At 51.4% G+C, this 11,932-nt stretch overlaps 2 protein-coding genes across 3 annotated transcripts; one reads left to right on the top strand and one right to left on the bottom strand.

Annotated features, from left to right (window-relative positions):
* The first annotated feature begins 2,067 nt into the window (after positions 1 to 2,067).
* On the top strand, positions 2,068 to 7,542 carry MIF4GD (MIF4G domain containing). 2 transcript variants are annotated; one of them, XM_084747822.1, is made up of 6 exons: positions 2,068 to 2,211; positions 2,984 to 3,115; positions 5,868 to 5,977; positions 6,130 to 6,285; positions 6,370 to 6,462; positions 6,888 to 7,542. In XM_084747822.1, the coding sequence occupies exons 2-6, from the start codon at positions 3,034 to 3,036 to the stop codon at positions 7,113 to 7,115; spliced, it is 669 nt and encodes a 222-aa protein (XP_084603948.1). In that variant the 5' UTR covers positions 2,068 to 2,211; positions 2,984 to 3,033; the 3' UTR covers positions 7,116 to 7,542. The 2 variants fall into 2 exon arrangements, with proteins under 2 accessions (XP_084603948.1, XP_084603949.1); XM_084747823.1 differs by having other exon boundaries at positions 2,070 to 2,202.
* Positions 7,543 to 7,787: 245 nt separating this feature from the next.
* MRPS7 (mitochondrial ribosomal protein S7) lies at positions 7,788 to 11,872 on the bottom strand. Its single transcript, XM_084747820.1, has 5 exons — positions 11,733 to 11,872; positions 11,024 to 11,215; positions 10,860 to 10,923; positions 9,014 to 9,181; positions 7,788 to 8,319 (listed from the first exon to the last, which is right to left on the bottom strand). The coding sequence occupies exons 1-5, from the start codon at positions 11,804 to 11,806 to the stop codon at positions 8,098 to 8,100; spliced, it is 720 nt and encodes a 239-aa protein (XP_084603946.1). The 5' UTR covers positions 11,807 to 11,872; the 3' UTR covers positions 7,788 to 8,097.
* Between the last annotated feature and the right edge of the window lie 60 nt (positions 11,873 to 11,932).

The raw sequence follows: 11,932 nt of genomic DNA, 5'->3' as shown, positions 1-11,932 counted from the left end.
TTATGGAGGCATTTTCTTTCTTTCTTTTTTCTTTCTGGTTTTTCAAGACAGGGTTTCTCTGTGTAGCCTTGGGCTGTCCTGGACTCACTTTGTAGACCAGGCTGGCCTTGAACTCACAGTGATCTGCCTGCCTCTGGCACCACCACACCCGGCTGGAGGCATTTCCTTAATGGAGGTTCCCTCCTCTCAAATGACTTTAGTTGCTGGGCAGTGGTGGCGCACGCCTTTAGCCCTAGCACTTGGGAAGCAGAGACAGGTGGTTCTCTGTGAGTTTGAGGCCAGCCTGGTTTACAAAGTGAGTTCAGGACAGACAGGGCTACACAGAGAGACCCTGTTTCGAAAAACCAAAAACAAAACAAAAAAAAAACACAGCTGGGCGGTGGTGGTGCACTCGCTTAATCCCAGCACTCGCGAGACAGAGGCAGGTGGATCCTTGTGAGTTCGAGGCCAGCCTGGTCTACAATGCAAGTGCAGGACAGCCAAGGCTACACAGAGAAACTCTGTCTCAGAAAAAAAAAAATGACTTTAGTTTGTGTCAAGTTGACATAAAACTAGTAAGCACACTGCCAAGGTCCAACTTGGTGAGCCAGTGAGTTTTACTGGGGTTACTTACAGGAGGAGAAATGACTCAAAAGACAGCTGCATGTACTAAAAGCTGGGTCTAGCTTGGTGACAGCTCATGAAAGCTGGAATCATGAGCCGGGCAGGGGTGGCGCACGCCTTTAATCCCCACACTCAGGAGGCAGTTGCAGGCGGATCTCTGTGAGTTTGAGGCCAGCCTGGTCACAAAGTGAGTCCAGAACAGCCAGGGATGTTACACAGAGAAACCCTGTCTCAGAAAAACAAAACAAAACAAAACAAAGAGCTGGAATCGGAGTAGGCAAGCCCACAGGCAGCCCAAGTGAGCCCTTCTCGGCAGTTGGGCTTGTTTGAGCTTCTCAGCAATCCTCACTGCTTATGCAGGAGCCTTTGCAGTGTTCACTTGCCCCAGTTAGGACATCCTCTATCTTTTTGTTTTTTCAAGACAGGATTTCTCTGTCTTGGCTGTCCTGGACTGAGTCTGTAGATCAGGCTAGCCTCAAACTCACAGCGATCTGCCAGCCTCTGCTTCTCTGAGTGCTGGGATTAATTGCGCAGGACACCACGCCCTGCTAACATCCTGTATCTAAACGTGCTTCCCTGCAAGGTGGGACGTCGTTGTTTCTCCTTTCTTTTTTTTTTCTTTTTTTTTTTCTCTCTCGAGACAGGGTTTCTCTGTGTAGCCTTGGCTGTCCTGGACTCGCTTTATAGACCAGGCTGGCCTTGAACTCACAGTGATCCACCTACCTCTGCCTCCACCACACCCGGTTGTTTCTCCTTTTCTTTCTTTCTTTTTTTAAAGACTTATTTATTTATTACATATACAGTGTTCTGCCTGCATGTATACCTGCACACCAGAGGGAACCAGATCTCATGATAGATGGTTGTGAGCCACCATGTGGTTGCTGGGGATTGAACTCAGGACCTCTGGTAGAGCAGATGGTGCTCTTAACCGCTGAGCCATCTCTCCAGCTCCCTGTTTCTCCTTTTCTTAGAAGTCCCGTCTTAACCTGGAGGATTTAGAGTGTGCTGTCTGAATGTTTTGGTTTTCTTATTAAGTCTCGTTAAAGCAAATCCCATGCTCCTCTTTGCCCTGCCTGCGGGAGCTTCCTGTGCTGCCACAGAGGAGAGTTCTCTTTTGTATCTGTAACACTGAGTGCTGTGGTAACTCTTAAAACAGGCGAGGCCGAGCTTTGGCTCCTGTTTTTCTGTGCTCCTGTCGGGTGGGGAGGTCGCAGTGATGCTCTCGGTTCCCTCCAGGAAAGACCCAAGGCCTTTTATCTCGGACTGCCCCTTTGGTATAAAACTTATTCTGCCCTGGGTTGGCAAGGTGTGCCCTATACCTTAAACACCCTCCGCTTTAACCAGCCAAACCCCAGATGACTGTGCCCAGCAGCCGGCGATCCACCGGCCCCTCCTCCCGGGCAGGCCACGCCTTCCCGAGGCTCCACCCAGGCCGCACGGCGGGGCCGGGGAGTCTCTGACCCAGTTCACCTGAGCCCCGCAAAGGACATGCTGACCCTGGCGGGGGCTGTGACCCGGCAACACCAAGGGCTTCATGCTGAACGGAGAGCAGGTCTGGCCCAGCGCTCGAGGGCCTTTGCGGTCAGAAACAAGGCGGAGGTGCGCCCGGTGAGAAGGGGACAGGGGCCGGTGAGCGCTCGGCGCGGCGGTGTCGGTGTCGCAGATATCGGGTGCAGATCTGTCTCCGCGCCAAGCGAGGGAGCGACCCGGGGCGGCGGCGGGGTGCTGAGGCGAGGGCGGGCGTGGCCGGCAGGCGGCGATAGCGGGCAGCTCAGGCGCCGCAACGCGAGATGAGCTCAGCCGCCGCGCGGTCCCACGCCCGGCGCGCACTGCGCAGCCCCGGAGATGTGGGCGCCCTCCCACGCAGGCTAGCCCTACCTAGCCGGATGGCTGCGGGCGTGGGTTTATAGGCTGGAAAGGACTGGCTAACGCTGGGGAGAGCAGCTCGGAACCCTGCTGGTTTCTGGATCTGCGGCTTGGACTACGCCGGCAAAGAAACTGAGCCAGCATTTCTCCATGTTGGGATTATATGGGCGAGTCTGACGTTTACCTCTCTACACACCCAGTTCAGCATATGCTCCCCTAAACTTAGCGTGATGCTGACTGATAATCCAGACTCGATGCGACCGTAGGTGAATTCCCGCTTCATTTCTCATACGTAATCCCAGAAACCTGGGTTTCCTTAAACCGGGCTGCAGGTGCTCATGTACTCCATCCACCAGGAGCCAAGTTCGGTGGGCACTCAGCCAACCACTGAACGCCACCGAAAGTCCAGTTCCACCTGTCCCAAGCCTTGGCCTGACCCCGCCCAGTGCCTACAGGACTGGAACCCGGAGCTGGGCGATTCACACTTGAAGCATCATCCGTCTTTGCTTCTCAGGTGCCGTCCTTAGTTTCAGGCCAGTGAAAGACTGCCGGGGCTAGACCGTCATGGGCGAGGCCAGTAGAGATGAGTATAAAATCCAGTCTTTTGATGCAGAGACTCAGCAGCTGCTGAAGACTGCGCTCAAAGGTGAGCCTACCAGGCCTTCTGTTGGGCCAAGAAGTGCAGAGGGGCCAAGGCGCAGAGCCAGGCAATGCCCAAGCCCTCCCTTGGCTAAGAATAAGTCACAACCTAATTCTTTTCTTTTTTGTTTTTTTGTTTTTCTAGACAGGGTTTCTCTGTGTGTAACCCTGGCTGTCCACCTAGTGGTCTAAGTTACACTGAAGAGCTAGATTTTGTTTTGTTTTTGTTTGTTTGCTGTTTTTGTTGGTTTTGTTTTGTTTTTTCGAGACAGGCTTTCTCTGTGTAGCCTTGGCTGTCCTGGACTCATTTTGTAGACCAGGCTGGCCTCGAACTCACAGCGATCTGTCTGCCTCTGTCTCTCGAGTGCTGGGATTAAAGGCGTGCGCTACCATGCCTGGTTTATAACCTAATTCTTGAGCTGGAAGACTCACTTAAGCTACGTTCAAGCCAGTCTTTTGGAGAATGAACCACTGAGCCATGTCTGAGATCATAAAGCCTCTAAGGACTCATGAAAGAGAACACAGCTTTCTCTTTAAAGCCTTTGCACTCGATGTAGTCAGCGCCCTGGCATTGCAGAGCCGCCTGGCCTGGGACGGAGGTTGGAGATTCAGCCTGTGGCAGGAGATGTAATTGCCTGGCTCTGTGCCCTCTGTTGTAACACTCAGGACAGAAGTGAGGAAGAACAATTAGCAATGGCGGTCATGTGGCAAGCTAAACACGCTGAGGCTCATGCCTGGAGCCTCTTGTGTTTTGAGAACACACATGCCATGGTTGTAGTGCACACCTGTCACCCTAGCAGATTCCAGAGGCTGAAGGAGCAGCCCTACCTAGACAGTACCTAGGGGAGGAGAAATGGCCTGCAGCTTAGAGTACTTCCTGCTGCTCTCCCTTAGTCCCAACACTCAGGAGGCGGAGGCAGGTGGGTCTCTGTGAGTTCCAGGCTAGCATGGTCAGCTACATAGTGAGTTCCAGGGCTGCTAGGACTACACAGTGAGACCCTGTCACCAAACCAAACCATAAAAAGCACTTGTCAGCTGGGCAATAGTGGCGCAGAGGCAGGTGGATCGCTGTGAGTTCGAGGCCAACCTGGTCTACAGAGTGACTCCAGGACAGTCAAGGGTACACAGAGAAACCCTGTCTCGAAAAACAAAAACAAAAAAGCACTTGTTATGACCATTAGTAACTCAGTTCCTAGGATCCTATACGTTCTTCTGACCTCCTCTGGTACCAGGCAAACACATGGTGTACATACATATGTGCAAAAAAAAATTATCCATATAAAATGAATCTTAAAAAAAAAATTTTTTTTAAAACACGGTGAGCTCCAGACCAGCCAGGTCTAAAGTGCAAGACTAGACTGCCTATTAAAAAAAAAAAAAAAAGGTGTGGAAGTCTTGGCATTTGGTGTACATTTGTTGACCTATGGCCAGAAAATAAAAGATGTGTATCCTAAGAAAACTACACTTGAGTCAGGCACAGTGGTGCACGCCGGTAATCATGGAGGCAGGCAGACCCTGTGAGTTCGAGGCCAGCCTGGTCTACAAAGTGAGACTAAGACAGTCAAAGCTATACAGAGAAATCCTGTCTTGGAAAAAAAAACCCAACAACAACAAAAGAAACTACACTTGTACTTTGTTTCTTCCTACATTCGATTATTTTATTTGGCACAGGATTTCTCAGTGTAGCCCTTGGCTGGCCTACAACTCAGATGTCGGCCTCCCTCTTCCTCTTAAATACTAGGATAAGAGGTGTGCGTCACACCTGGCAGCATACAATTAAACAATTTTTTATGCGTGTACCTCCTTGTCTACATGTGAGCCCTGCATATGCTGGGCCTGTGGAGGCAAAAGAGCGTGTCAGAGCCTCTGGAACTGGAGTTACAGGCAGCTGTGAGAAGCCAGTGTGGAAATAGGAAATCAAGCCTGAGGTTCCCTGAAAAAGCAAGTGCTCTTAACTGCGGAGACACGGTTTAAACGCCCTAGTTTGTGATTAGCAACTAGGGTCCTGATAGTGAGAGCTGCCCTGGGCATGGCTGCAAACAGTTTCTCTGGAGAATTTTTTGTTGTTTTGTTTTTATTCAAGACAGAGTTTCTCTGTATAATAGCCCTGGCTGTCCTGGAACTCTCTTTGTAGACCAGGCTGGCCTCTAATTCACATCGATCCGCCTGCCTCTGCCTCTGGAGTGCTGGGATTAAAGGCGCGCACCACCACGCCTGGCTGTTTTTGTTTTTTAAAGATAGGGTCTCTCTATGTAGCTCTGGCTGACCTAGAACTTGCTATGAAGACCAGGCTGGTCCGTCTCTGCCTCTCAAGTCCTAGGATTATAGGTGTGCACCACTCAACCAAGCTCTTTTTTTTTTTTTTTTTGAGACAAAGTCTCTTGTAGCCCAGGCTGTCCTGGAACTCTGTATGTAGCCAAGGGTAGCCTTGACCTCTTGATCCTTCTTGCTTCTACCTCCTGAGTGCCATCGGGCTGCCGTAACCTTCACCTCTTAGCATGTGATGGGAATGCTCTGTTACAGGTATCAAAAGCCCTTGGGTGTGGTGGTACTTGAGTTTAATCCCAGTACCCAGGATGCAGAGGCAGGTGGATTTCTGTCTGAGGCCTGGTCTACATAGGGTGCCAGGCCAGCCAAGGCTACAAGTGAGGCTGAGATCCTCTCTCAAAGCAAAACAAAACCCACTTTCAATCCTTAGCAGACGGAGGCAAATGTGATGAAGCAGGCAGCTGTAGCCTCCCCTCCTGTCTTTCCCCCAGATCCAGGTGCTGTGGACTTGGAGAAAGTGGCCAGTGTGATTGTGGACCATTCTCTGCAGGACTGTGTGTTCAGCAAGGAAGCAGGACGGATGTGCTATGCCATCATACAGGTTGGGGGGGCTGGCAGAGGGAGGCTGTCTTGAGGATGGCACCTCAAGATCAGGCACAGGCTGGCTAGCACAAGACACACAGCATAGACAGAGAGGCTACGGTGGGTGGCGTGGCCAGTGCTCTGTTTACCACCCTCTCTCCTGGCTCACAGGCAGAGAGTAAGCAAACGGGCCAGAGTGTCTTTCGGCGCGGGCTCCTCAACAGGCTGCAGCAGGAGTATGAGGCCAGGGAGCAGCTGCGGGCACGCTCCCTGCAGGGCTGGGTCTGCTATGTCACCTTTATCTGCAACATCTTTGACTACCTGAAGGTGAGGCGAGGGCCGCAGATGCGCGCCTCTGCTGCAGGGAAGGCCTGTGCGTTCCCTACGGTCACCAGTGCTGCTTCCCCACAGGTGAACAACATGCCCATGATGGCCCTGGTCAACCCTGTCTATGACTGTCTCTTCCAGCTGGCCCAGCCGGAGAGCCTGAGCAGGGAAGAGGAGGTGAGTGGCCATGGACAAAAGGCTGTGGAGGCCTTGAGGGCGCTGCTCTTCTGTGAGTGCGCAGTACGGCCGCCTTGCTTAAGGCCTGTAGCAACCGAAAGACAAACTACAGTGCCTGGAATCTATCCGGAACGCAGAGCAGCCAAGGTCCCCTCCCCTGCTGGAGCCTTGTGCTCAGAATGGCAAGGGCTGTGGCCAGCTGTGGGCGCAGATGGCCCAGAACCAACTCTGAGTCAGGCAGTGGGGGGAGGAGGGCGGACAGGAGAGGAGGGCTAAGCACCGGCGTGGATAGGCCTCGTTTGGAGTTCAGCCTGGTCAGATATTTTGGTTAAGATGTGGGCTGTACCCCCTGATGTCAGAATGAAGCAAGGACAAAGCACGGCACCCAGCAGGTGCTGTTGGTTCTCCCCCCTCTGCCCCTGCAGGTGGACTGCCTGGTGCTGCAGCTGCACCGGGTTGGGGAGCAGCTGGAGAAGATGAATGGCCAGCGCATGGATGAGCTCTTTATCCTAATCCGGGATGGCTTCCTGCTCCCAATAGACCTCAGCTCCCTGGCCAGGCTGCTGCTGCTGGAGATCATCGAGTTCCGGGCAGCTGGCTGGAAGACCACACCCGCTGCCCACAAGTATTACTACAGTGAGGTTTCTGACTAAGCTGGCCTCCAGCTGCACACACTGTCCCGTGGCCCTCCTTTCAAGCTGGCACCAGAATCCTTGCCTTAGTCCCTACTAGACTCTTCTGACAACTGTGGCTCTGCCCTCTTCCCTCCCTCTGGAGTTGTGGAGAAACCAAGCAGACCTCGTCTCCTGGCTGGAGATTGTCTCGTCTTCCCACCACTGAACTGTGTAACCACTGGTGCAACACTACCTTGGTGTCTCACTTTCCCCATCTGTCAAATGGTCAATTACAGCGATTGAGGGGATGCTTTGGGGTGTTAAGGGCAAGTTAAAGAGGAATAGTGTTCTATTTTGTAGAGACTGCTGTGGAGATCAACTTGCTTCCCCCAGTCAGTTTTCATGAGTGACAGGCCTCACCAGGTTGGGGTGAGGGTTTTCTAATAAATCTTTTTCTGAAACCAAACCGCCTCCTTCCATAGCATCCAAAGGTGTACCCCAAGCTGAAGGAAGAGGATCAGACCTTGGGGGTTGGGGGGGGGGGGAGCAGGGGACACATGCTCCTTCTGAGGCACTGGGTCTTTCTGTGTGAGGGACAGCGTCACTCCAGCTGTACCCACGCCACTTCTAGCCGGCAGAGAGCATGACAAAGGTCCCTCTCCATCCTTAACTTCCTCCACAGCTTTCCAATGGGGCAGTAGCCCAAATGGTTTTTTGTGGTTTTTTTTTTTTACCATTACTTTATTATTACTATTAGTAGTAGTATATAGTAGTACATGTTTAGATGTTTAGCCTGCATGTATGTCTGTGTACCATGTACATGCCTGGTGCCCACAGTGGTCATCAGGTGTCGAGTCCTCTGGAACCAGATTTAGAGGTTAGTGAGCTTCCATGTGGACGCTGGGAATCCAAGCAGGTCCTCTAGGAAGGGCAGCCAGCGCTCTTCGCTACTGAGCCGTCTCTAGGCCCGCAAGTGGTGGTTTGTGGCGGTGTGTCCTGGACTTGTCCACCGTCTTTGCTGCTACCACCAGCGGTAGTGGGCCAGGGCTCGGTTGGCCTCTGCCATCTTGTGCATGTTATGCTTCCTCTTGATCACGGGGCCCCTGTTATGAAAAGCCTCCAGCAGCTCACTCGACAGCTTCTCGGGCATCAGCGTCCGCCGCGGCTTGTTCTCTCGGCACTCTGTGATCATCCATTTCATAGCCAGGAATCGGCGACGTCGGTCAGCTAGAGGCACAGGGACCTGGGTGAGGGAGACAAGCAAACCTGAGTTGGGCCTGACAGTGTGAGGGCCACCACCTCCCACAAGTCACCATGTTCTGTCTCTGGAGGGGTCCTCAAGGGCAGAAACTGCTATTCTCAGCCTTCCCTTTACCTCAGTGACTTCTGTGACTAAGGAACATTCACTTTTTTTCCTTCCTAAGAGGAAGCTTTGCCAAGTCAACACAAAGGCGAATCGGGAAAATCCTACTACTTGGGCCAAGTCAACTACTTCAGAACACGGTGCCTAGAAATACGGCTTCCCTTCCAAGAACCATTTGCCTGGCCCCCACTGCATGCCAGGCACTATGCCACACAGCAAAGACACAGTGAAAAAAAAAAATCGCCTAGTCTTAGGAGCTGATACTAAAGGAGAAAATGACCCAATGCAATAATGTAATGAAATGCTGTGATGGGGTGGCTAGTTCAGTTCAATGATGGGTGGTCTTGAGTGGGCCAAGCACTCTCCTATACAATGTCGGGTAAACACAGCGCTTCACCAAGACTTCACAGCTTAGGCTACACAGGATACTGCGCCCCTGGCTTTTACACTTTGGGCCTCCAACGAGAGGATCCTGACGGTCCCCGTCTCCAGGGGTTTTATAACTGGCCCAACCCTGGACCCTCACTCCCCCACCTGTTTCCCATGGAGGCTGCCTGCTGTGTCACCCACTCACCTGGTAGAAATGGCCGCCTTTGAGAATAGGCACCAACCCAATCACAGGCTCACAGTTCTTCAGGGCCTGGTGGAAGATTGTGTAGGGGTTGCGTTCAATGGTGGCCTGTTCCTCTGCAGAGGCAGCACGGTACTTTTCAAACTGCTTCCTTTTCAGAGCTTCAAGGGTCTACAGAGAGAGGAAGACGCTGCTCAGGCCCTACGAGTCTATAAACCCAGCTCAGCTGGGAGTCCACTACACACCTGTGACTGCACTTGCGCGCTGGAGGCAAGAACATCAAGGGATCAAAGTTACCCTAAGGCACACCACAGGGTCCAGGCTAGAGTGCTCCATAAGACCCTCTTTCAAAAAAACTTAAGTGTCACCTGTTTTGCTAGACTTTGACACAAAGAATAGGCTGAGGTGTTGGGTTTTTTTTGTTTTTTGTTTTTTTTTCAAGACAAGGTTTCCCTGTGTGGCCCTAGCTGTCCTGCAGATCAGGATTGGCCTTGAACTCTCAGAGATCTACCGGCCTCTGCTTACCAAGTGTGAGGTTAAAGATGTGCACCACTACCACCCAGCCAAGATTTTTTTTTTCCTTCTGTTTTTTTTTTCAAGACAGGGTTTCTCTGTGTAAGGGAGCCCAGGCTGTTCTAGAAACACTTTGTACACCAGGCTGGCCTCGAACTCACAGAGACATGCCTGCCTCTGCCTCCCAAGTGCTGGGATTAAAGGCTTGTGATTCCATGACCAGAAAGAAGTTTTATTAAATATTTTTTATTTTTTACATATACATTTATATATTATATATATACATATACATACATATATAAAATTAACTATAGCAAGAAGAACCATGACACAATCACATCACGAATAATATAAATGTTAAGTTGTTTTGTTTTGTTTTGAGACAAGGTCTCTCTGTGTTAGCCTTGGCTGTCCTGGAGTCACTTTGTAGACCAGGCTGGCCTTGAATTCACAGTGATCCGCCTGCCTCTGCCTCCCGAGTGCTGGGATTACAGGCGTGTGCCACCAGGCCCGGCTAAGATTTTTTTTTAAGATTTATTTATTTATTTTTATTATGTATACAGTATACTGCCTGCATGCCAGAAGAGGGCACCAGATCTCATCATAGATGGTTGTGAGTCACTCTGTGGTTGTTGGGAATTGAACTCAGGACCTTTGGAAAAATAGCCAGTGCTTTTAACCTCTGAACCATCTTTCCAGCCCCCAAGACATTTTAATGGGGACACAATGACAAGCTTCTACGGGACTTTGTGTAGCTCTGGCTAGTCTGAAACTAGCTGTTGACCAGCCTGACCTCAAACTAAAAGAGATTTTCTTGACTTTGCCTCTCTTGTTGTTTGTTTGTATGTTTTTGGTTTTTTTGTCTTGTTTTGTTTTTTAATTTTTCTCAAGACCAGATCTCACTATGTAGCTCTGTTCTAGAACTCCCTTTGTAGATTAGGCTGGCCTTGAACTCGGAGATCTGCCTTGTCTCTGCCTCCTGAGTGCTGGGATCAAAGGCCTCTCCAGTGATGGTATTTGAAGTGGGCACCACTACTCCCAGATCTCGGAAATAAACTTGTTTTGTTTTTCCAGATAGGGTTGCCCTGTCTAACAGCTCTGGCTGTCCTGGAACTCGCTCTGTAGACCAGGCTGGCCTTGAACTCACGGAGATCTATCTGCCTCTTGCCTCCCAAGTGCTGGGATTAAAGGCGTCGGGAATAAATTTTAATGATAGGTATAGAAACCTGTTCTCTAATTTGGAAGCTGAAGTGAAATTTCCAGACACAGAGCAAAGCTGAGGGGGAGAGAAGGGGGGAGGGGCGGGGATTAGCAAAAGAGGAAGAAACAGATTTACCTGCGTCATGAGGGATCTGGCCAGTACTTTGTTGCCGCCTTTCATCATCATGTTGGTGAATTTGCTTCAAGGAGAAAAACATGTTTAGCTTTCCAAGGCTGCTGTGATGCGGGTCCCTCAGCAGAAGCCTGCCTTGGGCTAGTTCCCAGCCCGCGGCACCTCACCTGATGACAGGGTCTGCAAACACTGAGCTCGTCTCAGTTGCCGTGGCAGCTTTGATGAGCTGGGTTTTCTTGAGCTCCTGGTCATATTTCTCCTCTTCCGTGAGTTCCGCTACCGGCTTACGGTAATATTCCTTGTCAATCAAGGGGTCCCTGAATTCAGGGGCATAGCGGCTACACCTCACCTGTGTTATCCTGGGAGTGGGGAAAGGAGAAAAAGCAGACAAGAGAACCCCACAAATGAACTTGTGACCACCCCCCCCCAACCAGTGAGCAAGCTTGACTTAACAATAAGCCTGTTGGCCATCACGCTGACGGGGGACTGTAGCGCTGGGACCGCAAGCTCAAACTGACCAGCGGGGGTTTTTCACTCTTACTTAGCCCCAAAGGTAAGTCCCCGATATTGGATATTTAAACCTGTTGCTTTGCAAGCGCTACTGTAAGAATCAACTCTCCGCCCCACCGCCTTGGCAATTCCAGTTCTGAGACCTCTAGCAGGGCTCGGGATAGAACCGGTCTAGATCGACCCAACTACTAAGCTACTAAGCCCTCAAATTGGCCCGCTTAATGGCTTGAGTCAGCCATCTCGGTCACCCCAGTGGCGCTCTCCCGCTCCAGGACTCAAGCGCGGCTATCTGTGTGGCTCCTTTCCTCTCCCCAGGTCCTCCAGTAAAAGCTCGAGCGGCGGTCCAGCTACCCGTTGCCTTCTCACCCTGGAAGATTCCAGACAGCACGCCTCACTCCCAGGGCCAGGCTCGACCACCGACGCGCTGCGGGGGCAGCCATCTTGGCCCGCTACAAGGACCTCGAAGGGCTGCCCACAGCGCGCCTGAGTGAGTGACAGGATACGGGTGAAAAGCTGCACAGTTTACAAAAAGGTGGGTTTGTACGCCAGTGTTTCCCTCCGAGGAA

Source organism: Acomys minous (assembly GCF_964271855.1).
Source record: "Acomys minous genome assembly, chromosome: 12".
In the NCBI taxonomy this organism is placed as follows: domain Eukaryota; kingdom Metazoa; phylum Chordata; class Mammalia; order Rodentia; family Muridae; genus Acomys; species Acomys minous.
Note: the sequence above shows the minus strand (reverse complement) of the source record. Positions and strands in the feature narration are given on the sequence as shown.

Bases quoted from the DNA above. Each gene is read 5' to 3' on its own strand.
- MIF4GD (XM_084747822.1), top strand. From the start codon at position 3,034: ATGGGCGAGGCCAGTAGAGATGAGTATAAAATCCAGTCTTTTGATGCA. The intron at 5,978-6,129 runs GTTGGGGGGGCT...CCTGGCTCACAG, and splicing joins TGTGCTATGCCATCATACAG to GCAGAGAGTAAGCAAACGGG. The intron at 6,286-6,369 runs GTGAGGCGAGGG...GCTTCCCCACAG, and splicing joins ACATCTTTGACTACCTGAAG to GTGAACAACATGCCCATGAT.
- MRPS7 (XM_084747820.1), bottom strand. From the start codon at position 11,806: ATGGCTGCCCCCGCAGCGCGTCGGTGGTCGAGCCTGGCCCTGGGAGTG. The intron at 9,182-10,859 runs GTAAATCTGTTT...CTCTCTCTGTAG, and splicing joins CCAGATCCCTCATGACGCAG to ACCCTTGAAGCTCTGAAAAG. The intron at 8,320-9,013 runs GTGAGTGGGTGA...TCCCTCACCCAG, and splicing joins AAGGCGGCCATTTCTACCAG to GTCCCTGTGCCTCTAGCTGA.